The sequence below is a fragment of the Phytophthora infestans genome, genomic scaffold (assembly GCF_000142945.1).
Source record: "Phytophthora infestans T30-4 supercont1.19 genomic scaffold, whole genome shotgun sequence".
Taxonomy (NCBI): Eukaryota; Oomycota; class Peronosporomycetes; order Peronosporales; family Peronosporaceae; genus Phytophthora; species Phytophthora infestans.
In genome coordinates this window covers 2,095,639-2,121,127 of record NW_003303740.1, presented here as the reverse complement: position 1 = coordinate 2,121,127, position 25,489 = coordinate 2,095,639, and the positions used below count along the sequence as shown (strand labels likewise).

The window sequence follows — 25,489 nt, the reverse complement described above, 5'->3', positions numbered from 1 at the left end:
GAAGGATTTGTCGCCTACTTTTGCAAAACATGCAGCTTTCGTTGGTTTTGGTAGCAAAAGGGTTAATCTCTGGTGACGCGAAGACGCACTTGTCGATGTTGGCGTAGAGCTTGCTCGCTCGCATCACGCCCAACACTCGACGGAGGTGCCCTATATGCACCTCGATGAACCTCCATGACCGTCTTGCCTCCCTCGGCACGGCTATGGACGAAGATTTCGTCGAAGTACGCTTGTTCGAAGCCACGTAGTGGCCGGAACAATTGCGTCACCAGGCGGCTGAACGTCGCCGGGGCATAAGACAAGCCCTGCGGCGTGACGAGCCACTCCCGAAGCATGCCGCTTGGAGTGCTCACCGCGATGAGTTTATGTCGCTCTCGCGCATCAGGATCTGGTAGTATCCGTCTACCAAATCCAGTGCACTGTACAGTGCGCTTCCGGCCATGTTGTTTAGCAACACATCCTTTCGTGAGATTGGTGTTTGGGCCGGCACCGTCGCGCTGTTCAGTTTGTTATAAGCATGAACTAGACGCCACTTTCCGTTCGGCTTCCGAACTCAGAATGATGGCGTCGAGTGCGGGGACTTCGACTCCCACCATGCCTGCCTTTGATTTCGCAGCGAAAAAGGCATCAATGGCCTCGCACTGTTCGCGCAGAAACGGCCATTGCCTCGTGGCACAGTACTTTGTGCCAGGCACGAGATCAATTTCATGCCGTAGACCTCGATCTGGTGGAAGTTGTGTCGGTGGGCGTTTGCTCACCTCGTCCGCATACTCCGTCATCAAAGGATACACCGGATCCTTGCGGTTCTTAAGGATATCGGAGCCCAAGCGCGTCTGACGCTGCTTGCTCAGGTCTTCCAGGACGTCCTAGTCCAAGACAAAGGAGGCGTTCAGCTCCTCCGAGTGGTCTCAGGTCTTATGAGCACCATATCGGCAACCTTTCCAGCCTTGAAGTTGGCCAGGAAAGACTCGACCGTCATTTCCTCGTGGTTCAGTATCTCGGCAACCTCTGGCAACGGCTCCAAGTGGACCCCGGATGCCTTGACAGGTAAACCGGTCTCGCCATCGAAGATGTGATAACACTCTTCCACCGGCCTTGTCGGAGGAGCCCGGGTCCTGGACTCCAAGTCGCTTGAAGCGACGTCGTCGACGGCGACCGTGACGTGGAACTCTGCTACCCACGTCTGGGGATGTCGGATCGCCGACATTCGAGCCTCGTGTGGTACTGTGTTACTCACACAAAAAGCGTGTCCGACGCCTTCCTCTTCGGTTAAGGTCTGGGCGACCGCGTGTGGCACTATGTTACCCACACAGGAAGCGTTTCCGACGTCGTCCTCTTCAATTAAGGTCTGGGCGACCGCGTGTGGCACTATGTTACCCAAAAAGGTAGCGTATCCGACGGCTTCCTCTTCAGTTAAGGTGTGGGCGACCGTGTGTGGAACTCTGTTACCCACCTTGAACACGCTATTGTCAGCATTCGTAACAGCTGCAGCTGTCTGCGGAGCTATGTTACCCGCCTGTGGACCTAAGTTACCCACTTGACCAGCGCCTCCTCTGAGCGCTGCCACCATCAAAGCATCGTCGGAGTCGTCATATACGTCGACGACGCTCAAGCATCTGCCGGATGCTTTGATACCTTGCATGCGCCCCGGGTCCTGACAGAGGTTGGAACATGATTCACCAATGCTCTGTCGGACTTCGCAGGGCGGCTGGCACTAATTGCTTTGCCTCGCCAGTTGATCCAGGGCTCGTGCTCCTCAAGCCAGGGCATGCCCAGGATCACATCGTATGGATCCATGTCGAGAACAGTGAGCTATTCGAGGCTGTCAAAGTCTTCAAACTTGATGGCCAGATCCACTTGGACGTTGGGAACAGTGACGACCTTCCCGTCGGTCAGTCGCACCCACACCGTCCCGATACCCTTGCTTTCTCTCAAAGCATCGGACAACTTGTTGCTATTACGAGCAAGCGTCTGGCGGCGTGCGAAATTCTTCGACGTCCCAGAATCGATCAAGATTCTAAAGGTGTGATCGTATCCCCGTACACATCCGTGTACTACGAGCAGCCCGCCGCTGCTCTTCGCCGATTCGAGAGTGCGAAGACTCTGAGGGGCTAAGTTCCCGTCGTACGCGCCACCCGCGCACCCAACACGAAGCCTTCGTTCTTCCTCAGTAGGACGCCCCGCCCCTACTGGTTTCCGGTGTTCCCCTGTCCCCGGGATCCTGGATTCTGCCAGCGACCCTTGAGGGCGGTCTTGGGAAAAGCCCGTCTGCGGAGTCTTTCCGCGGTGCAATCGCGCTTGAAGTGGCCCATCTTCCCGCAGCCAAAGCAGCGAATGTCGCGCTGCTCGGCGGACCCGAGCTCCATGGGAACTGGTCCGTTGGGGCCTGCTCGACTGCAAGTCGACAAAGATTTCCAAGGTCATGCTGAGGCCGGCGTACGCGCCTGGCGATGGCTGTATTCTTCCTGAAGAGCAACTTGAATCGCCTCTTCAAGGGTGCTTGACTGCACCCGAAACAGCTGAGTGCGCGCTGGGCCCACTCGAAGGCCGTCCATGAGCACAGCCATCTTGATGTGTTCGTTAAGTGGGTTTCCCACTATGGACGCAGTGATCTCCCGTATCTCTTGGACGTACTCGTGCAGCTCACGCCTCCCTTGTTTGCACTAGAGGAAGCACAAGCGCTGGCGGTACTCGTAGTTCGAGGGGAGGAACGCGGCTCGGAGCTGTTCGCACAGCTGAACCCAGGATGTGAAACATTCAGGGGATGGTGCCTTCCGCGTGTACACCCAACTCTTAGCACGACCGCTAAGGTTGGAAAGTGCAATAGCAACACGAAGTTGCTTGGTTAAGAGCAGAGCCGTGTCCATCGGGAGCTCTACTTCTTGAGCCCAGAAAGGAAGGTTCCCACCTCCCTTCCCTTCATGCGGCTTCACCTTCAGCCGTATTGGCTTCGGGCGTGGCGGATTTTCTTCCGCAGCCGGAGCCTGCATGTTCTCCCGCACATGCGTAATAAGCCCCTGCTCGTAAGCGTCAAACGCATTGACGCGCTCGAGCTGCTCGGCCGGTGTTGACACCACTAGGATCTGCAGGGCCTCCGTCCCGAAGCTGCCTGCCATCTTCTGAACCGACTCGAGCTGTGAGTCGTTCATATGGACGAAGTCGTTCCAATCCATGGCAACGAACTTCAGAGAGGTTGAGGTAGTCTAACCGCGGTGGCGTGGATTGACTACGAGTGCTACCAAGTGTGACGGGGTCACACAGCACCTTGCGCTAGAGGAAGCTGGTTTCCGAGAGTTTACAAACTCTCAGTGAACGGCAGCTCACAGGTCCCTTTTTACCAAAAGGGAGCGAAGTGACCAATTTAAGGTAGATTGTAAACTGAGTGTATTTATAGGTAGGCTAAGCTTGAGCTAAATACAAACTATAAGTCACCTATAGAAAAGCAATGTCATCAGCCAATCGCTGGCTTTAGACGACCTTGGTACCTTGTACCAAATATCCCGAAGTATGACGTGTGATTCTTCTGAAGTGTGACGTGTCACACTTCATGTAACTAGGGGTACACTTAGGGCTGCGTACCCCGTTAGATGGTGGCTCCGATCATCGCATAGATTTTAACAATTGTTCGTGCGGCTTCAGCGGACTTCCTCACTCAGTGATCTGATGTCTCGGGAGCGGTTCCCTCCCAATAAGCCCACGCAGCCGCCCGTGGCAACAGCGTCTGGCGCTAGAAGTATACATGAGCACCTCCATGTGAGCTCAAGTAGCGCAGAAAGCAATGTATTTCCTAGTAGCAGCTCTGACGACTGCGTGTCACATGTCGATGATATTGAACTTCGTAGCAATCGTGGCGTGTAGTGCGACGAAGGACGTTCAAGTCGCCACTATGGCAAGTTTCCTCGCATCTATGACGAGTCGGACGAGGCCGAGGTCTTGAGCAACGCGGGTCATGAGGACAAGACCGACGTCAACGATGCGGCGGCAAAATTCATTACAGGCAGCAACAATCATCAGACACCGATTGTAACGGGCCAGGTATTTACTCCGTTACTTGCTTACACTATAGTGTTGAGGAAGCTCGCAATAGGACGACTGAGTCTTAGGTTTAAGGAAAAATCAACTCTGACGTTTTTAGGACCAAGGTAACAGCCCTGGCCACTCAAATATACGTCATAGTCCAATTGGCTAAAAATGGGTCTGACCCCCATATATCAGCCAATGGCATGACAGCATTTCAACACACGCTAGTCGTGTGCTGATGCACCTACTTATGTAAAGAAATCTACCTCCTTATGTAATGGAGGGGCCCATTACACCGAAGCTCCACCAGCGCTTTAACCCGGACCAAGGCTTCCTTTATATTGCTCAGATTAACGATGATCAACCCTATACGACCAAGAATGGCGACATTAGATGGCGGTGGGATGAAATAGCGGCCAAGCTCAATGTAAGTCCCATTTTCAACATGATTCCCACCAAAGGTACAACGGCGCAAACAAGACTCAAACGGCTACTTGACGTGCACCATAAGCGCACGTGAGGCGAAAATCTGCAAGCGCATCGGCGTCTATGTACGTATTGATGTCGAGCCGATCGTCAGGAATTAGTAGTCGCTCCGCGTACTCATTTGAAGCGGCCGCGAGCAGAGCGTTCTTGAGTTCTTTTAGGACTTCGGCGAGCACTGCTAATGCTCGAGGACCAGCCCCTTGTGAATCGTCCATTTTCGCCGGAGATCTAATGTGAATGGGAGCAAACCTTTCTCTGGGCACAATCTCTTCAGATTTGATACCAGCATCGTTCAAATAGGGCATCCGAATCTAACAATAATCGGGTCTCGAAAGATAGTTTCAGTGGCTTGCTGATTGTGGGACATGGGATACCGCTATCTCACAAACCACATCCAACAATCGCTTCGAAAGGTCCGTATTATAGCTCCGATTATTTTGCTTTTATTTACGTATAACGTATCTAACAAACAAGTTCGCTCTTTTTATATCTTCGCCAGAGCGAGTACTGCCATCGCTTTATTTTGTATTATTATTACGTTCGGCAAATGAACCTAGGAGCGCTACCGTCAAATTAATCTTTTTGACACCGACGGCATGATTTGATCTCGTTACCCAGCTATCAAGTAGCGTCCGGCGGTGCGTGCAGATTGAACATGTCGTACAGCGCTTTAGAGCTGACACGGAGTCGTGCATTTGCCAGTTGTGAGATTGGAGGTAGCGCAAAGCAGCTCACAGGATACACAGCAAAGTTGCCAAGGCTGGACTCGCTCTCCAAATAAAGCCGCGGTAACTGTCGCGTCGATACGTACAAGTCGTAGTTTGACTGTGAGATCACACTAGACTGGCCGACATGATCATGTACTAGTAAAATTGGTTGCAGCGAAGCGTGTATATCATGCTGAGTGACATGCACAGTTTCAAAGATATTATCGCTCTGAGCAATCAATCACCACTAACCATACCACTTTAGCATACGAGACCGTCGTACCCTCGAGATCAAAAGTGCTTCGCCACGCAATTGAAGCGAAAGAACGTCAAGCGAATTTCAAACTTCCCCCGTACGGAGCGTAAGTCGTCCACCTCAATGTTCCCGGATCCAGTTGCGTCTCATGCCTTCAATTCTTCCTGAAGGGTTTTGACTGTGAGATCATGCTGTGTCTTGTGCTGATGCAGGGAGGTAGTGAGCTCGAAGCGTAGTTGCATGATCTCCCGTAAGCTCTCCACCACATCACTGAGCGTGTTTGAGTCAATTTGGAGGATACTACAGACTATGACAAAGTCGTCAAAGATGCGGTGCTGAAACACACCCGTATTCAACGCAAGTGGCAGCGACACAAGTACAACAGGAAGAGTACCAAGCCTTCGTAGATTTCATCCAGGTCGTACACAGCGCACTGTACGAACCGCCTTGTTGAAGGAGCTTGCGCCTTCGCTTAACGTACTGATATTCGTACCCTTCATGGTCCTCCTGGAGGCTACTCATGTTTATCAGCGCCTTGTCTTCCTCTTCGTTCATCCGGTCCTTCGTCTCGTCTTCAGCGATGGTATTCAAATTTGAGCTAATGGTGATTTTATCATGACTAAACGTCGCATCCCGTTGCAAATACTGGACACAAGAGCGCAAGTAAAAGAGCACCATGCTGTGGAGAAGCAGCACGATCCGCGCAATCATGAAAAATCTTCCTCTTTTTTTTAGCTCTTGATGTTTTGGTATTGCCGTGTCCAGTGCCTCAAGAACTTTCAGTGGAGAGTAAGTGCTAGAACACTGCATCTATTTCCACAACCATGCGATCAAGAGATTTGAAGTCTTCAAAATTAACCTTTCGACCTCGAATGCCGCAAAAAACGAGTGCCTCTTGTGGACAGTGCCTGCCATCTTTTGGAACTGGAGGTCGCTCTTCTAATTGAAGCGGGACCTCTTCCTCCTCTTCTTCTTCCTCTATTTCACTACCAGCATTAGCTGATCGTGTCATAGTGTCAAGAAGCGTAGCAACGTCGGCGTCTTCGTCCATCTCCGATCAATTTTCCTCCCAGTACGCAACACTGTCGACATCTCCAGCAATTTCGTTGATATCGTCTTGATCAGGAAGGTCTATTGCATTTTCCGGGGGCGCCTCTCTTACTCTATCGCGAGACGAAATACTACGCGCCGCTGAGCTCCGTCTATCAGGTGAGCCGAACGCTACAATACGATCCGGCTATGACGTCGGTACTGAGCGCTTAGCTGGACTGTCCACAGTAACTTCTGCCCCCATAGTCCTCCGTACATGCCTCCGGAGGGCTGCAATCTTTGCCGCTTTCTCAGGATCCATCCGATTCGGTAGCGCAGTGTGTATTAAAGCTAGCCCGAGCAATATTGCTCACAAGTAGCAGTATTCACTGGAATCGAGAATATCGCGAGAGCTATCTCTGAAAGGATACTGGTTGGCTTGATACGTTGCATATGATCCGAATACGCAGCCATGGAGACAGCGTGCAGTTCGTGAAATTGTCTAGTGTTTTCTCCTTCTTCACGAGTTTTTCGCTTAGCCAATCGGACATTTTCCTACAAGAGTGTTTGGCTCACAGCGAAGCAGCTTCTTGTAGTAATACTCAGCGATATCGCTTATATTCTCCAGGCCTGTCACCTTCGTGACAGGCAGCTTAGCTGCATCCTTGAAATAAGCCGGGTGCAAGTAAAGCGCAAGCATGAAGAGCGGTTGCTCGCACATTGCCCACCGTGCTTCCACAAGGTTTACTAGCTCATCACTTAGAGGACCCCCCCCCAGGTTTTCGTATAGATCTCTCAGAACGCTTATAACGTCTGCCAGCGTAATTTCGTCGCTCTGCAACTTGAATGCAAAAAACAAAGGACTTGTCACTTCTTCAGCGTCTTTCAGAGATGTCCAAAATGAATCCTTCTCGAGCACAGAGCACGACTTGGAAAATTCTTTGTCACTACTGAGCTTGACAGCAAATAGATGCAGAGCCGTTTTTACGCGTGGGAGGGAGGCAAAACAGCGCTGCATTGAACTACAGCGTGTCGTACACAGATCATAGAGCTTCCACTCCCCACCATAAGTTTGAACCATCATCACTTGGGCACGCTTGAGCCACGCAGCAGATGACCCATTCAGATCTTTCACCGCTTTTTGAGCTTGAGACGTGATTAAGCGGAATACTGATGAACGGGGTATGCTCTTGACGAGATTATTTACATCATGAGGAAAACACTTCAAGAAGACCACGTTAGGCCACCGCAGAGCGAGAATTCGACGAGCGCGACTGTACTGACCCGCGTCGTCTGTGACCAGGCCTCTGCGATTTGAGTTATCATAGTGAATAATATCGCATATTGGGAATGCAATAAAGTATTGAGGAGCGAGTAAAAATGCAAGCATTTTTTTTTTAGCATTTTATCAGTTATTCTAGGGTCCACCAAAACTACTAGGTTGCCACCACCTCAAAAGAGACATTACGAGCCTTGTCCAATCTCCTCAGCTCATTCGACCTTTTGCAGTCATGCCAACAACTCTTCAGCCTCCAGATGCACCACCTCCTGAAGATGCATCCTGACTACCCGCGACTGGCTGAAGCTGCTTCCCGGCGCAGCAACCTGCTGGGGTTCACCATGCCCCCGACCAGCGGACCAACAAAATTTTCCGCTGGATCGAGTGGTGTGTGCTGGACCGCATGCCATTAAGCCTTTGCGAGCGAGCTCTGGTTCGTACGAATGCTTCCATGGCGCCTATTGCTGCCTCAACATTGCAACGATACATCGCCCTCCTCTACGGATACGTGCGCGACGTCATCGCTGCCAAGCTTCCTGAGAAGTTTGGGCTGGTTCTCGATGGCTGGTCGAGTGGTGGTCGCCACTTCATTGCGATCATGGCTGTGTAATATGATGCCTCTGTGAATAACGTGGGGGGGGTAGGAAGCCTGGCTATGATGAGAGCATTCCATGCGTGTCACGCCGCTTTGTCTTGCTCGCATTTTGCCCTCTGGGCGATGAAGAAGACCTCGGCGCTCAAAGCTTGTTTGACCTGATAGTGGACACGTTATCAACCTTCAAAAAGCCTTGGGAGTTCGTGCTCTTTATGATTGGTGATAATTGTTCCGTCAGTCAGGCTATTGGCCGAACAGTTGGAGCTTTGCCTTTCATTGGCTGTGCGAGGCACCGTTTTCAGCTGGCGGTGAACGCGTATCTGGCTGATCATAAACCCATGTTGGCCAGGATACACGCGCTCATGAAGCACCTGAGCACCATCAAGTGTCGTGCTGCCATTCGCAAGGTGACCTCTCTAGCGCTTGTCATGCGCAACGCGACTCGTTGGTTGAGTACCTTCAGCATGGTACAGCAGTACGACAAGATTTGTAGCGCTCTTCTCGCGCTGGACCACGCTACGGTGGCTAAGCATGACATCGCGCGCTTTCTACTGACGCCAGAGGAAACCGAAGCCGCTCGCTCTCTTCTCAAGTCGCTTCACGAGCTATATGAGGTGAGTAAGGCTGTACAAGACTCAACTCTAACACTGGTGGGTGCACGACGTGCCTCCGATGCAGTGTTGCGCAACAACCCCAGCATGAAGACCCGGCTTGCAAGTGACGCCTCCGTCGTCAACAATCCCGCACTGGAGAGCGGCATCGTGAAGATCATTGGCGGTGGTCGGCTGAAAGCACGCGAACAAGCGGCGTGTATTCATCTCAAGCGCAGCAGCGACGACACAGTGGTGAATCCAGCGGTTTCCAAGTCATTTCTCGTGTCGGCCTTCAAGAAGGCCCTTGTGACGCGCTCCACACCGCAATACTTTCCTCTCGAGTGGGTTCCACCCACGTCGAACGAGTGCGAGCGATTCTTCAGTCAAGCCAAGCTGGTTCTGACCGACCTGAGGAAAGCCATGGACCCTAACACTTTTGAAGTGCTTATGTTTCTATCGTACAACAAGGACTGGGACGCATTTAGTGTTAAAGCTATCAGGCAGAGTATGCGTAGTCAACTTAGGGGATAATGCCATTATTATTGTCTTGGCGTAATAGCAGCGGAATATATTGAGTATGGCATATTGGGGAGCTCTGTCTGTGATCACCGCACCGATCTTCCACTATTTGTCCTCCATCGGTCATTATCGTCTCCAACTAATTTGCCAGTGTAAATCCGTCGTGACTAGAGTCAGTCGGAAAGAGTCCAATGGTAGTGGCCGCTCCAAAAAGAGCAAGTTGGAACCTCAGAAAATGTTTGTTTGTGATATTTTGCCATACGTCATTAAGAAAAGTCACTCGTCCGCCAGTACTGTTTTGTTTTTCACGTACATTCTCGTCTTCCTCCTCGATGACTTCTCCGGCATACTTGGTTAACATTGGACCGCCCATTGTCTTTTTGACTGGAATGTGACTTACAGCATCAGCGTTCAAAGTCTCGATAAATCGTAGGGTAGACGGTCGCTCGATGAAAGTGTCCGGTAAGCAATTGCCAGTTTGAAATTCCAGAAATTGTCTCAGCATTGCGTCTACGTCGACTTTACAATGAACAGCAACGGAGCCCTCCAAAAGCTTCTGTATTTGCTGCTTGAGCTCGTAGTCGTAGTTCCAAAGCCATTTTAAAAGCGGCACGATCCATTCGAGCCACCGGTGTGTGTGGACAATCTTCAAGATGTCTGGAGAGAGCAATTTTACTTTCGTGAACTTTTTGGACGATAATCGAGACAGCATTATTGGCCTCTGCTTTATTTTGAGCTGTTAGGCAATGAAGACTATGATGGAAATGCTCCCCATGGGTGTTGATCGGTTGGTTCAGTTTCTGGAACTGCTTGCGCACCGGATCGGGGTACCTCCTCATTGCGATATCCTAGCTAGCTATTGAACTGGGGATCTTGAAACGACTGGGTCGACACTGACCGTCGCGCTGTGACTCGCAGGCTGTGCAAATAAGGCCTCTAATAGGCATCGCATAGTAAGTCGTGAATATCTCTTTTGGCGGGATATGGCATAAAATTATTTTTATGCACATATAAAAAAGAAAACAAAAATACGTAAATATTTTATTTTTATATCAGAAATAAGCGAAAAATATCGGGGTGCTTGCTAACATGTCGTAGTGCTGATATCGTAATATTCATGGCGCACCAGGTAGCTGGGGGTTAATACATGTACATGTAGGCTTTTGGTGGCCTCCTGTTACCTCGACATCGTACGCCAAGCAACATAATCTCTTGGATTTCCCACCAGAATTGCACGTCAACGCAGCCGAGCGCTGAAGACCTCAGGCCGTGTACGTACCTTTGCATTTGTCCACTACACATTGATGCTTCGCCTTTCGCATGCGATGTAAAAAGAAAGAGACAGATGCAGAGTGATGGTCATTTTTCTGCTTGGTCGTTTTAACAGCCAATCAGCGGCTATCAGTAGGCAGCACGTCATCAAATATGAGACAGGAACTTCAGTTTTTGATCCACCTGCACCTTTTACGCAATTTCTCCGTGTACATGTAATCCATTGGGACTATTCGCGATTGCGTAAATCCAAGCACCAAGTCATTTCTCAATTTCCTTTGAAGTAATAAAAACTTTAAGCAGAATGACCGCATCGACCACCGCAACGACGTGCGTGGCCGACCACGAGCGCCCCCACCAACTCCAGAAGCTTCAGAAGCTCATGCCACACGACTGCTCCATTGTGGTGGCGGCCAAGACTGGCGAAGACGTTGAGTTGCCGTCCGTGCCACGGCCGCACGGCCTCCAGAGTAGTCTTCGAATGGACCTGGAGGCGCACCGACGCTGGAATGCAAGCTTGTCCGTAGGCTTTCTCAACAGCGTGGACCGTATCGAGATCAACGAGACTCGTGTCGATGACGAGAACAAGACTGTGTACTACTCACTTGAGGTGTATCCGAGTCTACCAACGTCGCGCCTTCCCGCGAGCTCGACCAACGCGTCCTCTCCTCGTCACCATGCGGCGCACCCAACATTCAAGGTGGAGCGATGCTTCGCCGAGTTCGAGGAGTTGCGCGAGAACGTGCTGAGGTCTGTGAGCCACATGCCGCAGTGCACGTGCCAGTACTGTGTCGATTTCCTCATCTACATCCGCTACAAGTACAGCCAGCCTCGCGGCATCATCAAACTCACCTCTGGTACTGAAAAACGCAAGCAAATTCTCACAAAGTTTATCAACGACTTTGTGGCCATGGGGCAACGTCGAGCACCGAAGCTTGGCAAGCGCAAATGCGACGCGCAGAAGCTTGTACCAGCGATGCTGGAGTCGTTTTTGCTCAGCAACGCAAGGGGCTGCTAATTGCATGCAGCTATAAGCACGTTAGGAGCTGTATGTGTCCAAGTAGCCCGCACATTTTTTTCCAGTAAGAATTTGCAAGTATTATCAAAAACAAGTGGAAACGGGAATCCACTCGTCGTCGCTCTGGTTCGTACGAATGCTTCCATGGCGCCTATTGCTGCCTCAACATTGCAACGATACATCGCCCTCCTCTACGGATACGTGCGCGACGTCATCGCTGCCAAGCTTCCTGAGAAGTTTGGGCTGGTTCTCGATGGCTGGTCGAGTGGTGGTCGCCACTTCATTGCGATCATGGCTGTGTAATATGATGCCTCTGTGAATAACGTGGGGGGGGGTAGGAAGCCTGGCTATGATGAGAGCATTCCATGCGTGTCACGCCGCTTTGTCTTGCTCGCATTTTGCCCTCTGGGCGATGAAGAAGACCTCGGCGCTCAAAGCTTGTTTGACCTGATAGTGGACACGTTATCAACCTTCAAAAAGCCTTGGGAGTTCGTGCTCTTTATGATTGGTGATAATTGTTCCGTCAGTCAGGCTATTGGCCGAACGGTTGGAGCTTTGCCTTTCATTGGCTGTGCGAGGCACCGTTTTCAGCTGGCGGTGAACGCGTATCTGGCTGATCATAAACCCATGTTGGCCAGGATACACGCGCTCATGAAGCACCTGAGCACCATCAAGTGTCGTGCTGCCATTCGCAAGGTGACCTCTCTAGCGCTTGTCATGCGCAACGCGACTCGTTGGTTGAGTACCTTCAGCATGGTACAGCAGTACGACAAGATTTGTAGCGCTCTTCTCGCGCTGGACCACGCTACGGTGGCTAAGCATGACATCGCGCGCTTTCTACTGACGCCAGAGGAAACCGAAGCCGCTCGCTCTCTTCTCAAGTCGCTTCACGAGCTATATGAGGTGAGTAAGGCTGTACAAGACTCAACTCTAACACTGGTGGGTGCACGACGTGCCTCCGATGCAGTGTTGCGCAACAACCCCAGCATGAAGACCCGGCTTGCAAGTGACGCCTCCGTCGTCAACAATCCCGCACTGGAGAGCGGCATCGTGAAGATCATTGGCGGTGGTCGGCTGAAAGCACGCGAACAAGCGGCGTGTATTCATCTCAAGCGCAGCAGCGACGACACAGTGGTGAATCCAGCGGTTTCCAAGTCATTTCTCGTGTCGGCCTTCAAGAAGGCCCTTGTGACGCGCTCCACACCGCAATACTTTCCTCTCGAGTGGGTTCCACCCACGTCGAACGAGTGCGAGCGATTCTTCAGTCAAGCCAAGCTGGTTCTGACCGACCTGAGGAAAGCCATGGACCCTAACACTTTTGAAGTGCTTATGTTTCTATCGTACAACAAGGACTGGGACGCATTTAGTGTTAAAGCTATCAGGCAGAGTATGCGTAGTCAACTTAGGGGATAATGCCATTATTATTGTCTTGGCGTAATAGCAGCGGAATATATTGAGTATGGCATATTGGGGAGCTCTGTCTGTGATCACCGCACCGATCTTCCACTATTTGTCCTCCATCGGTCATTATCGTCTCCAACTAATTTGCCAGTGTAAATCCGTCGTGACTAGAGTCAGTCGGAAAGAGTCCAATGGTAGTGGCCGCTCCAAAAAGAGCAAGTTGGAACCTCAGAAAATGTTTGTTTGTGATATTTTGCCATACGTCATTAAGAAAAGTCACTCGTCCGCCAGTACTGTTTTGTTTTTCACGTACATTCTCGTCTTCCTCCTCGATGACTTCTCCGGCATACTTGGTTAACATTGGACCGCCCATTGTCTTTTTGACTGGAATGTGACTTACAGCATCAGCGTTCAAAGTCTCGATAAATCGTAGGGTAGACGGTCGCTCGATGAAAGTGTCCGGTAAGCAATTGCCAGTTTGAAATTCCAGAAATTGTCTCAGCATTGCGTCTACGTCGACTTTACAATGAACAGCAACGGAGCCCTCCAAAAGCTTCTGTATTTGCTGCTTGAGCTCGTAGTCGTAGTTCCAAAGCCATTTTAAAAGCGGCACGATCCATTCGAGCCACCGGTGTGTGTGGACAATCTTCAAGATGTCTGGAGAGAGCAATTTTACTTTCGTGAACTTTTTGGACGATAATCGAGACAGCATTATTGGCCTCTGCTTTATTTTGAGCTGTTAGGCAATGAAGACTATGATGGAAATGCTCCCCATGGGTGTTGATCGGTTGGTTCAGTTTCTGGAACTGCTTGCGCACCGGATCGGGGTACCTCCTCATTGCGATATCCTAGCTAGCTATTGAACTGGGGATCTTGAAACGACTGGGTCGACACTGACCGTCGCGCTGTGACTCGCAGGCTGTGCAAATAAGGCCTCTAATAGGCATCGCATAGTAAGTCGTGAATATCTCTTTTGGCGGGATATGGCATAAAATTATTTTTATGCACATATAAAAAAGAAAACAAAAATACGTAAATATTTTATTTTTATATCAGAAATAAGCGAAAAATATCGGGGTGCTTGCTAACATGTCGTAGTGCTGATATCGTAATATTCATGGCGCACCAGGTAGCTGGGGGTTAATACATGTACATGTAGGCTTTTGGTGGCCTCCTGTTACCTCGACATCGTACGCCAAGCAACATAATCTCTTGGATTTCCCACCAGAATTGCACGTCAACGCAGCCGAGCGCTGAAGACCTCAGGCCGTGTACGTACCTTTGCATTTGTCCACTACACATTGATGCTTCGCCTTTCGCATGCGATGTAAAAAGAAAGAGACAGATGCAGAGTGATGGTCATTTTTCTGCTTGGTCGTTTTAACAGCCAATCAGCGGCTATCAGTAGGCAGCACGTCATCAAATATGAGACAGGAACTTCAGTTTTTGATCCACCTGCACCTTTTACGCAATTTCTCCGTGTACATGTAATCCATTGGGACTATTCGCGATTGCGTAAATCCAAGCACCAAGTCATTTCTCAATTTCCTTTGAAGTAATAAAAACTTTAAGCAGAATGACCGCATCGACCACCGCAACGACGTGCGTGGCCGACCACGAGCGCCCCCACCAACTCCAGAAGCTTCAGAAGCTCATGCCACACGACTGCTCCATTGTGGTGGCGGCCAAGACTGGCGAAGACGTTGAGTTGCCGTCCGTGCCACGGCCGCACGGCCTCCAGAGTAGTCTTCGAATGGACCTGGAGGCGCACCGACGCTGGAATGCAAGCTTGTCCGTAGGCTTTCTCAACAGCGTGGACCGTATCGAGATCAACGAGACTCGTGTCGATGACGAGAACAAGACTGTGTACTACTCACTTGAGGTGTATCTGAGTCTACCAACGTCGCGCCTTCCCGCGAGCTCGACAGACGCGTCCTCTCCTCGTCACCATGCGGCGCACCCAACATTCAAGGTGGAGCGATGCTTCGCCGAGTTCGAGGAGTTGCGCGAGAACGTGCTGAGGTCTGTGAGCCACATGCCGCAGTGCACGTGCCAGTACTGTGTCGATTTCCTCATCTACATCCGCTACAAGTACAGCCAGCCTCGCGGCATCATCAAACTCACCTCTGGTACTGAAAAACGCAAGCAAATTCTCACAAAGTTTATCAACGACTTTGTGGCCATGGGGCAACGTCGAGCACCGAAGCTTGGCAAGCGCAAATGCGACGCGCAGAAGCTTGTACCAGCGATGCTGGAGTCGTTTTTGCTCAGCAACGCAAGGGGCTGCTAATTGCATGCAGCTATAAGCACGTTAGGAGCTGTATGTGTCCAAGTAGCCCGCACATTTTTTTCCAGTAAGAATTTGCAAGTATTATCAAAAACAAGTGGAAACGGGAATCCACTCGTCGTCGAAGTCGGTTTGTATCTTGGCGGGTTGCAACTTCACTTTTGTACCTTCTTCCAGCTTCGTAACGGATGCTAATGGGTTGAAAGCCCCAGGAAGCGAAATTTCAAGTGGAAATGCATCGGTGATGAGGATATCGTTGTCGGAGCTGAGCTGTGCGACGTAACCGAACCAATAAATCACCATTCCGGGTCCGTAGCGGTTCACATACCCTTGCAGCTGCACCGCAATCAGTAAGATAAATCAACGCAAAAGAACCCAAAGCTAGCACCTTCACTCACCTGACTTGCATTCTCCGTTTCGTGTGTGTGTCTGTCTCCAAACATGGCCTTACTGTCGATCCAATTGACTACATGCAGCTGTCCGGTCCTCGGGTCCTTGACTCCGATCGGCAACAACAACCTCACATCGGGTGTCTTGGATAATCCTTTTTCACGAAGCATATCTTCGCTTTCAAACACTAACTGTCGGTTACGTAGTGTCTCCAGCAACAAATATTCATGCTCGACGCCCATGTTGTGGCGGATACGGTCCGCTAGTGGCGAGCCGATCTCGTCCTGGTTAATGCATTCACGGATCTAACGATTCACCCGCTGTTAGTGCTTCTATCAACCGTCTACGAGTTTCTCCCACCTCTCGTATGACTCGGGCGTACTCTTCGTCCGAGAGACCACGACGATTGGGCGTATCCGTCTCCAGTTCGCTCTCCTCCTTCATGGCTTCTTTAAACAAATTGGAGATCGTGGTCTTACTCCATCCGTACTTGGCATCCAGCAGCAGGCGCGCCATCATACACAGGGAGAAGCCTACGGACTTGGCAATTTGATGCATGGACTCGCCATCGCTTTGACGTGCCACATACTTTTTCAACGTCTTTTCCTGCCGGTGCAGACGCAGCTCAGAGCGGAACTGGTGGTGCAGCACCTGGCGCTTGATGATCGAGAACGTTTCCTCGGACACGGAGAGCTGCGGCCCCGCGGCATCGGGGTACGCGTCCAGCGAGCAGATCAGCTCAAACTCGTCGTCGTCCATAATCATTCTGTACTTACTGTCGCCACAATCAAGGGTCTTGATTGCGAGCTTGAAAAGCTGCAAAATGATTGGATGAAACGTTCTGCTTGAGGATAAATTATAGGCTACGCTGACTAAACTATGAAGTGTCTCAATCTCGGAGGAAGCTCTCGAGCAGAGCGGGCACGTGCTGGTGCGCCTCGCAGCGGTGAATCGTGTTCTTCGACGGGTTCTGAGCGAGGTCGATGAAGTCGATCATGAACTCCTGCAACATTTCCTTGCGCTTCTCGACGTTGGTGTTGGTGAGCGACGTGAGAAGGCGTGGCTGACGCATTTTGAAGCGCATGAAGCGGCCGTATTCGTAGCAGTATTGGCACGTCCACTGCGCGTTGGGGCACGTCCAAAGCTTGATCTGGTGGCGCAACTTGGCGAAGTCCGAGTAGCGCCGCTCCACGCGGAAGTCGGGCTCGCGCGGCTCGCTGACGTCCGACTCGCGCGTGACGGCCATACGTGGGTTGTTGACGTTCGTGGGCAGACGCGAGTTGTAGTGGAACTGGTAAACCTCCACCACATAGTATGTCACGCCGTTGCGCTCCACAGCCTCATTGATTTCCAGGCGATCAATGTTGCTTAGGAAAGACAGCGAGAAAGACGCCGTAGACCAGCGAAGTGGCTCGACGAGCACAGGCGTGAGTGGAGGCGCCTTCATGTCCACAGGCATCTCGCGCTGCGACTCCTTGCGCGCCAAACGCGGGATTAGGTTCAGCTGCTGTGGTGCATGCTCCTCAGAGGCAATAGTGGCAGGCTGCGGCATTGCTTTGGATCGGAAAGTTTTGACAGTATTCAAGTGAAGGCAAATTCCAAAATGAGTGTGTGATTCATGCCCAAGACTGCGCGTAATACTGTCTCTGCCTCTGCAAGGTCCGACGCGGGTTTTCATCCAATGGATGCGTGATTTAAACACAACAGAGAATTTAATTGGCTGAAAATAAAATAATGGTTTGCAGAAGCATGTCATAATCCGCGGCTAGGGTAGCATTTTCTTTATGGTGAGCTCGTATGCTCCGTTGTCTCCTGCAGAGTCTGCGGCGCGAGCTCCACTACTGTCACACTATGCTGTCGGCCCCAGTGATCATCACTGTGATGCGCATCTTGTGCGCTTTGCTGCAGCGACCAGCTTACGGAATGGCGCGATCATCGCTGTGAATCACAGTGTGATCGAAGCTCTCTTTGCCGTTTCGGGTGCGGCTGTTTGCGGTCGTTTTTTGGGTCGGAAAGGCGGTCCGACCAACACTCCTGGGCTGCTGCTTAAGAGTGACACCAAAGGGCAATCACAAGTTGCTTTTTGCAAATTTGTGGTCGCAAGGAACACAGTACCCGTAATGAAAGATAACAAAAGATATCGCCGTGTGGCGCCAGATCTGGCGACTCGGCGATACAAGTGAAGCCATTTCCAATCGTGCTGGTCGAGGCGTTGTGATGGCCACACGAATTTGTCATCCAGTTAAAATACAGTACTTGAATCGGGTTTCGTCGTCGCTGCCAAACTATTTGGCGCAAACCGACTTGCCAACAACATGGCGGCAGACGATGTCACCGAGCGAAACACGGCAGCGGATTTTGCGGAGACGATTTGCATGCCCCAAGCATGTACGGTGAGGCATTTGTACCAAAAGAGAAGCGATGTGGAAGGTATTTATAAATTATAACAATTAACGTCCTGATTTCTTTGAAATTATGCGCAAAGACTAGTTTTGACAGGGTACTATGTTATAAGATAGCGACGAACAGGAAACGGCAAGTTGAAGGCTGGGCGTAAACTGAGGTTTGCATCGGAAAACTGATTGCTCCTCAATTTGGGCGCAATCTGTTTGTGAGGCCGTCATCGGCAAGGAGATCGATCGCCCAGATATGGCCATCCATTGGCTCTCCATCGCCGCTGTACTTGTATCGACATGCTAAGCCCCTTCGAATCAATCGAAGTTCGATCACCTACATGTAGGCCATGCATCTTGCGACTGAGCTGCCGTGCTGCATTGCCAACTTGGACGCAGCCACGTACGGCTCAGCAGTACTACCTGGGTTTGTAGCGCGCAAGAGAGAGCAGGGCATTCTCCGTTGTCGTGACATTTTTTCGGCTCCAATTCTCACGCTAGAGAGCATTCATTGCCTTGGTGATGGCTCCATACTTTCCCACATTTCTCAGTCTGAAGAAGTCCAGATCGAATATTGGTTCCCACATATTTAGCAACGCGAAACACGTCCATCGTTCTGTCGAGGACAGTATTGCCGATTTTTTACTCCAAATTTCACCCATTGTCTTCCGCATTGAGATTTATTAATGAGACGCGAAGAACAGCGGAGCACGACGAGAAAGTCACGGTATTTTAGCGATCAAATGCAAGTCGATGCATCCTCTTTCATCTCTTCTCCTATCACTTTAAAATTAAATAATACCGAGCGAGTCCTTGTACTCGCGCTTAAGAAAGTCCTGCAGCATCTCGGCCACTTGTTCCAGCATTTTGCAGTCCTTCGAATCCGTTTCTTGCGTACTACTGCCACTACTTGGGCGCCCACCAGCATCAGTCGTGAGAGTCAGTAGATCGTTCATGAACGTCGTGAGTAGCGCGAATCGCTGCTCTTTATTGCCAAACATCCGCCTCACTGTCCAATTCTGGTGCTCGGGACTGAGAGCAACACGCAACAAATCCTGGCAATCCACACACGTCTTCATATGCGCTGTGTCCGTTCTTACAAGTTCCGTAACGCTGTTCCGCAACCGGCGAAACTCGGAGAAACGACGCTCCACCAAAAAGTCCGGCTGACGCTCGGCCATCATTGCAGCATGCATGGCCTCTGCTGATAGGGTAGATGCCGGCGTGACCTTATACACACACTCAGATCGGCGTCGCTGTGCCTCGCTGCGGTGGAGGAAAACAGAGGCGACGTACAAGCGATGGCCATCACGGCGGAGCTTCTTGGCCACACGCACACATTCGAATCGCTGGAGCGGGACGACAGAGCTGCTGCGGCTGCGGGCGTTCACTGACGGTGTGGACGAAGAAGATCCGGCAGTGTGGAGTCTCGCGACGGCGGCATGGGTCGGCGTAAAGGCCCGTGGAGAGGTCGACGCAGACGCAGATGTCGGAGGCATTATACGTCAAAAGAAGAAAATGTAATGGATAATGGAAAACAGGCGTATGCGATGGTGCCGGCAAGCGTCCCATCAACAGAAATCTGGTGATGAAAAAACCATTGTGGGTGACCCTCAGTTTTCACGACGATGACACTGACAGTGTTTTTTTGCAATACTCATTTCACCCAATTAAAGTATCTTTTTCAGAGCCTTCTATTCAACCTAAGCAGGTGTAATGTCAAACAGAAAGCTGTACAGTGTCTGAGGAATGTGGGCTTGACCTGAGCACACACTGCGACCGTCGGTTGAAGAGTTACGGACAGTGAGAGTGAGAAGATCATTGAGCAGTTTGGTGAGCTTGCGGAGTGCCCGCTCCTCTCCCAGCAGCCGTAGCACCAGTGCTTCCGGGTCGGCGCTGCCCAGCACATAAAGTTCAACGAGCCCGGTGCAAAACTCGCAATGCACATGCTCATGAGCCGACCACGCAGTGTCGTAAATGTCGCGGCGAAGTTGCCCGAAGTCACTCAACGTTTTCTCCGTGCGCACTGCCGCCTTAAGCGGCCTGGTCGAGCTCTCGCTCAGACAGTTGCAGAAAACCTCGACAGTGTAAACAGCGTTGCGGCCCTTGCCTTTGCGACTCGAAACGCGGACACTCAGGATAGTTTTAAGGTCCAGTAACGCTTGTCGCCGTGATGACACCCACGCGGGCTCGATGGACACGGGGATCAGCAGTTGCAGCTGGCATGTGTTCGACAGGTTAGGCAGCATCGTCGAGGATATGTCACGTTACGCTTCACCGCTGGGAAGACGTTGCGAGTGCCTGGCACATTTAAGAATGGCGTGGCGGGCTCCCTTGGTGACCAAGTTGGTCGGCTGGCATCCAACCCTCAGACGCGCAGGCACGCGCAGCAACGTCTAAACATTGACCGAACGGATCCTGGTGAATCCTCAGCGTAATACTAGTACAGTAGTAGTAGTAGTACAGAACAAGTATACATGTACATTGTATACTGACGCTGATTGTTGACAAGTCTTGTTCAAGTACAGTACATGTGTACCGGAAGAGTGTACTGTATAAAAACGATTAGTTAAAGGTGTGAAGCCTCGCCGAGAACGCAATTGATCGATTTATTAAGCAATTCGCCTAGCGACATGGACAGAGATGTGTAGCTATTGTCGAGGTCTAGGCGGCTTCATTGGCTCCATTGAAAAGGAAGGTATGCACGATTTGGGGAGCAGAGGTCTGCCCGGAACAACAGCCTCGACTGTCAATTCGGACAATCAGCGAGAGTACTTCATCCAGGAATTTCTCCACTGTACGCGCTAGCCGCTTGCCACCGAGCAAACCAACAAGTAACCCGTCGGGATTCGCTCCGAACACGACCTGATCCATGAAACCAGCCTAAAACTCGCAAGGCTCGGAGTAATGCGCGTCGTGAACGATATTATACACTTTGTTGCGAAGAGCCACAAACTCTAACAACGTCCGTTCGATCCGGACGGTCGGTCTCCGTAGGCGCGCGTCGTCTTGCACCTCCTCGCAATCATCACTCGCAGGGTCCGAACTTGCTGAGTCGGCAAAAACCTCAACGACGAGCCAGTCCTTCTTGCCTTTACCTGCGCAACGCACTTGGATCGCGTCGACCTTTTTGAGCTCCAACAGCGCATTTCTTTGAGCCGACATGATCGTAGGAGTGATCGTGGTAGGTACCAGCAACTGAAGGTTCGAGCCCAGCTTGTTTGAAAGCGGTGGGAGCATGGTGGCAGAGTGATTAAATGGCTTCGTTATACGCTTGTTTCGCGTCGAAACAGGAAATGAAGTAAAGCGCCATCACCAGCGAGGCGAACAGCTTTAAGTCTGTGGTGCTGCGCTCGTCGCTCATCAAATAGAACGCCGGCTCGATTCATCTAATCTCGCAGATTAGACTCACGCCGGAAAAACCCGGATAAAGGCAACCAGTATACACATTTAAAACCCTACTACATGTACATGTATTCCGACTGGAGAAGAGGATGCGCTGGGCTTCGTCTACAGCCATTTCTGAAGTTCACAATGAAGACCAGCACACTTTCACCAACGCTTAGCTCACTCTGAAATATTGAAATAGATACTCGGGCCTGCTTCGCCACAGCACGCTGGCGTCGAAGTCCGAGCGCAAACCCTTTTGCTTGTTGTGTGCTTTTCAAAAGTTCAAGCGATGATGGTCCGCACTGAGACAGAGACGGGAAGGTTATCCTAGCCAAAGCCTTCCCGGCAATAACGACTCCGGACAGCTGCAAATCCTCTCGATTGAATATGTGACGGTCGAACTCCTACTCGAAGCGCTTCTGCGCAGGTACAGTACTGTACCGCTTCCAGAATTCGAGTGTGGGCCAGTCAATTGTGCTTGAAGCTGTCAGAGCTGGCGCGTCGCATGTCCACCTGCCACGCACGCGGTGCCGAATCTGTATATCGGTAGAGAAGAGCTCTCGAGGTTGTGACACAACTTGTGTTGCAACTTGCAATTGTCGTCGGCATTGGCACGCGCATCAAACTTTGATTCAAAGCTCCATTCTTTAATTACCTTACTTCCTCCATGTTGCAGTCACTCTCGATCCAGCCTCTGGTTCCCGTCAAGGGCGGCGATCCATGCAACCACTCGCGCCCCGAGCCCGCCGCCGACGTCCTCACCTCGCCGGATAGCCACAAAGGCATCAACGCTACCGTGCACGTGTACTTACGCTCGACCGCCGTTGACCAGTCTCAGCCTCCGCAGGAGCGCACCCCGGACTATTCATTCCGGTGCACGTTTGCGGAGTTGAAGAAGCTGCGCTCACAGATTCAGTCAACCGTGGACCGCGGCGGCCACTGCGCGCACTGTAAGCGCGTGGCAACGTACATGGCCTACTGTTGGGAACGGCCACGACTGCTTGCCCCGTCGTGGCAAGGCGGCATGACCCTGCAGATGGAGCCACTGAGCTCGTTCCTGAACCAGCTACTGTGCTTCGCCGCCCAACTCGGCTCTGAAGACCACCCGGAGTTCGCCGGTATAATGTCTCGCTTCATGCAGCCGCGCGGTGATGTATAAATCGATTCCGTCAGAATAGAAATGACCGATGCACGCCCGGACGCACCGCGTCCAGCCGGCTCAATTAGTCTACGAGTCAATGACCCAGGTAGAATCGCGCGTACCCGCCTGTCATCATGCTATTAGTTGATGGCAGATAATAGGGACGCTGAGCCGAAGTGCCCTGTTGCGAGCGTACCCGCCTAGCGCGCAAGGTATTCCTTTGCGGTTAAGGAGATAGGGACGCCACGCTGCTTCTCATGCAGCTCAATTAGGCACTCTTAATGGACGAAGAGCCCGCCCGCGCAAGCGCCGAGGCTTTTGTGCTCGTTGTTTGACTCATTCACTGATAACTACGTGTGCGCATCACGTAAGATGTACATGTGCTGCACCAAGTATCTAATGCAAAACAAATACAAGTCTGCAACAGAAAACACAACTTGCAGTAGTCGAGTGAGTGGGGGAAATAAATTGAGTTTGTCCAGGGCAATTCCCTGATGGTATGGATAGGCTTCGGTTGAGCTTAGCTGTCCAAAGCACGAGGCAGGAGAAATTGACGCATGACTTGATGACTTTGGACTTGGCCTGAGCACCACGGCGTTCCCTCAATGCAGGCAAAGTGGATGAGGATGTCAACAACACCGTCCACGAACTGCTGCAGCGACCGACTTATCTTTTCACGACCAACGAGTCGCCGTAGCACGCTGCTCCCGAACTTTGTGTCCCCGCTGTCAAGACCAGTGTACATCATCATCTCCTTGCAAAACTCACAGGAGACTGACGTGTGTGCCAAGTGGGACGCGCTGTAAAGCGCCTGACGGAAAGTAAGAAAGTCCACTTGCGTCTTGTCAACCTTGTAGGCTGGTTGCCGAGCCGCTTCACTACCGCTTAGCTTTGAATGTACATCGATGGGGGTCGACGTGCCGGTATACACTTCCAGTGTGTAGTACGTAGTGCCTTGACGGCGCGATGCGGCAGTGGAAACAATCAAACTTTCGACCTCGTGAAGTGTCAGCTGACGACGCTGGGAGGCGGAGGCACTTGACGCCGGTTTTGCTGCTGAGATACTCGACACAGCGCTGAGGCTGCTGCCTCGTGAAGGTGAACGAGTCTTTTCTTGCTTTTGCGTCTGCATGGCTGGAAAATATGAGCCGGACGAAGCCAATTCTGAAGTGGACGAAAAATGCGAGTCATTATCAATCATGAACCTGACCTGATCGTCAGATGACACGACCGACATCTCGACGCCCGCAGCCGACCAACACTCGTAGAGCCCCGGCTCTCTAATGATCCTAAGTGAGGACTATCGCCGCGAGACTTGTAAGTTTCTAGCTTTAAATGAGCTACGTGTCTTATCATGCAATCCGCTCGATCAGATAAGCAACTACAGTACTTACGTACTGGAGAACTGTCAAACTCCTCAGATAGTCGTCGACTTGTAGTAGTCGAACCTTAAGATAGGTACATGTATGTTTATATTCAAAGCATGACTCAAGTTGAAGTTCGAAGCAGCGTTATCATTTTACTGACAAAGAAATCGGGATAGGAGGTGCCAGCACTGCAGCTTTCCGCAGCACACGCGCTTTTTAAGCGAGCAGCGAAGAGGAACAAGAAGCGCAACGATGTCGTTCATGAGCTGCTCTAGAGCGAGGTGAGTCTTGTCGTCTTGCTTTTCGAGAGAGCTGTTAGCGCAGTGCGCTTGTATCGCTTTGCAGAATCTGCAGCGCGACAGCAAGTGAGTCACGTCCACGGCACGACAAATGGCTGCGCGCAGGGTTTCAAAGTCGGCAAATTGTTTTTCTTTGCGATAAGCCGGAATATGAGGGAAAGGAAGGGATAACGTTGCCTTGGTGAAGACCGTGGCTTCAAAGAGCGAATCCGCCAAATCTCCGTTGCTCGACGTTGGTATTACAGAGATCCTCGTGACTTCGTGCAACCCCCAATGAATTCGGTCACAATGGTTTCCACGAGCGTACACTACCATCTTCGATACGCTGAGAGGTCGGAGCTGAGTGGAAGCTGAGGGCAGGCTGGGCGTCTTTGTGAAGCTCATGGTGGTGTAGTGTTTGGGATGAAGAGATTTTAAAACTGGCATTGCATGGTGCTTGAGTTATCCCTCCCCGTCCAATCCAGTTGATTGCCATTCTGAAACACTACATCTATCGGTATTCATCCGACCAACACTCAGTCTTACCTTCGTAATCCACCCTGCACACACGTCAGCTTTAATTGCGTCAAGCGATTTACGCCTGAGCACCACTGTGAGCTACATATAGAAATAATAGTCAAAAGAGTGTCGATCAATGCATGCTACGTAGTAGAGGTCTAGTCTTCACTGTATCCGTCTAATCTGTCATTACTAGGTTCTACAGTCTTCGTAGACTCCTTGTGGTCCGATTTTGTGTTTCGTTTCACGAACTTTTAAAATATTTGTCGATGTGTCGAAGAGCTCTGCAATTTTACAAGGCACTCGTTATTTTGCCCGACTGAGGTAACATAGCATCGCCTTTTATACGTGTACAAATAGTAAAGTACGGTTAAATTGGAGTAAAGGTTGGACACTAGCGCGTTTGCACTCGTCTGCGGACTTATAGCCGTGGGCCCGCCCCTCTCTTCACTTGCTGCGCTGCGCTCGGGGGGCGCCGCTGCGCGGCCTGCCCCACCCCGGCCTCTAAGTCCTCGACTCGGCAAGGCGCTGTGTCTGGGATTAGATATT

At 51.2% G+C, this 25,489-nt stretch overlaps 8 protein-coding genes across 8 annotated transcripts; 3 read left to right on the top strand and 5 right to left on the bottom strand.

Moving 5' to 3' along the window:
- Positions 1–11,060: 11,060 nt before the first annotated feature.
- On the top strand, positions 11,061–11,774 carry PITG_11267 (uncharacterized protein; the record flags this gene model as incomplete). Its single annotated transcript, XM_002901980.1, has 1 exon — positions 11,061–11,774. One exon carries the CDS (start codon positions 11,061–11,063, stop codon positions 11,772–11,774), a length of 714 nt encoding a protein of 237 aa, XP_002902026.1.
- Positions 11,775–14,731: 2,957 nt separating this feature from the next.
- PITG_11266 (uncharacterized protein) lies at positions 14,732–15,465 on the top strand (the record flags this gene model as incomplete). Its single annotated transcript, XM_002901979.1, has 1 exon — positions 14,732–15,465. One exon carries the CDS (start codon positions 14,752–14,754, stop codon positions 15,463–15,465), a length of 714 nt encoding a protein of 237 aa, XP_002902025.1.
- Positions 15,466–15,782: 317 nt separating this feature from the next.
- PITG_11265 (uncharacterized protein) lies at positions 15,783–16,611 on the bottom strand (the record flags this gene model as incomplete). The annotated part of the gene is made up of 3 exons (XM_002901978.1): positions 15,783–15,791; positions 15,861–16,157; positions 16,213–16,611. The coding sequence occupies 3 exons, from the start codon at positions 16,609–16,611 to the stop codon at positions 15,783–15,785; spliced, it is 705 nt and encodes a 234-aa protein (XP_002902024.1).
- Positions 16,612–16,741: 130 nt separating this feature from the next.
- PITG_11264 (uncharacterized protein) lies at positions 16,742–17,438 on the bottom strand (the record flags this gene model as incomplete). Its single annotated transcript, XM_002901977.1, has 1 exon — positions 16,742–17,438. The coding sequence occupies one exon, from the start codon at positions 17,402–17,404 to the stop codon at positions 16,742–16,744; it is 663 nt and encodes a 220-aa protein (XP_002902023.1).
- A 2,510-nt stretch (positions 17,439–19,948) lies between these two features.
- PITG_11263 (uncharacterized protein) lies at positions 19,949–20,494 on the bottom strand (the record flags this gene model as incomplete). Its single annotated transcript, XM_002901976.1, has 1 exon — positions 19,949–20,494. One exon carries the CDS (start codon positions 20,492–20,494, stop codon positions 19,949–19,951), a length of 546 nt encoding a protein of 181 aa, XP_002902022.1.
- A 298-nt stretch (positions 20,495–20,792) lies between these two features.
- On the bottom strand, positions 20,793–21,511 carry PITG_11262 (uncharacterized protein; the record flags this gene model as incomplete). The annotated part of the gene is made up of 1 exon (XM_002901975.1): positions 20,793–21,511. One exon carries the CDS (start codon positions 21,483–21,485, stop codon positions 21,129–21,131), a length of 357 nt encoding a protein of 118 aa, XP_002902021.1.
- Positions 21,512–22,302: 791 nt separating this feature from the next.
- Positions 22,303–22,794, top strand: PITG_11261 (uncharacterized protein; the record flags this gene model as incomplete). The annotated part of the gene is made up of 1 exon (XM_002901974.1): positions 22,303–22,794. The coding sequence occupies one exon, from the start codon at positions 22,303–22,305 to the stop codon at positions 22,792–22,794; it is 492 nt and encodes a 163-aa protein (XP_002902020.1).
- A 502-nt stretch (positions 22,795–23,296) lies between these two features.
- Positions 23,297–24,826, bottom strand: PITG_11260 (uncharacterized protein; the record flags this gene model as incomplete). The annotated part of the gene is made up of 2 exons (XM_002901973.1): positions 23,297–24,056; positions 24,300–24,826. The coding sequence occupies 2 exons, from the start codon at positions 24,824–24,826 to the stop codon at positions 23,297–23,299; spliced, it is 1,287 nt and encodes a 428-aa protein (XP_002902019.1).
- Between the last annotated feature and the right edge of the window lie 663 nt (positions 24,827–25,489).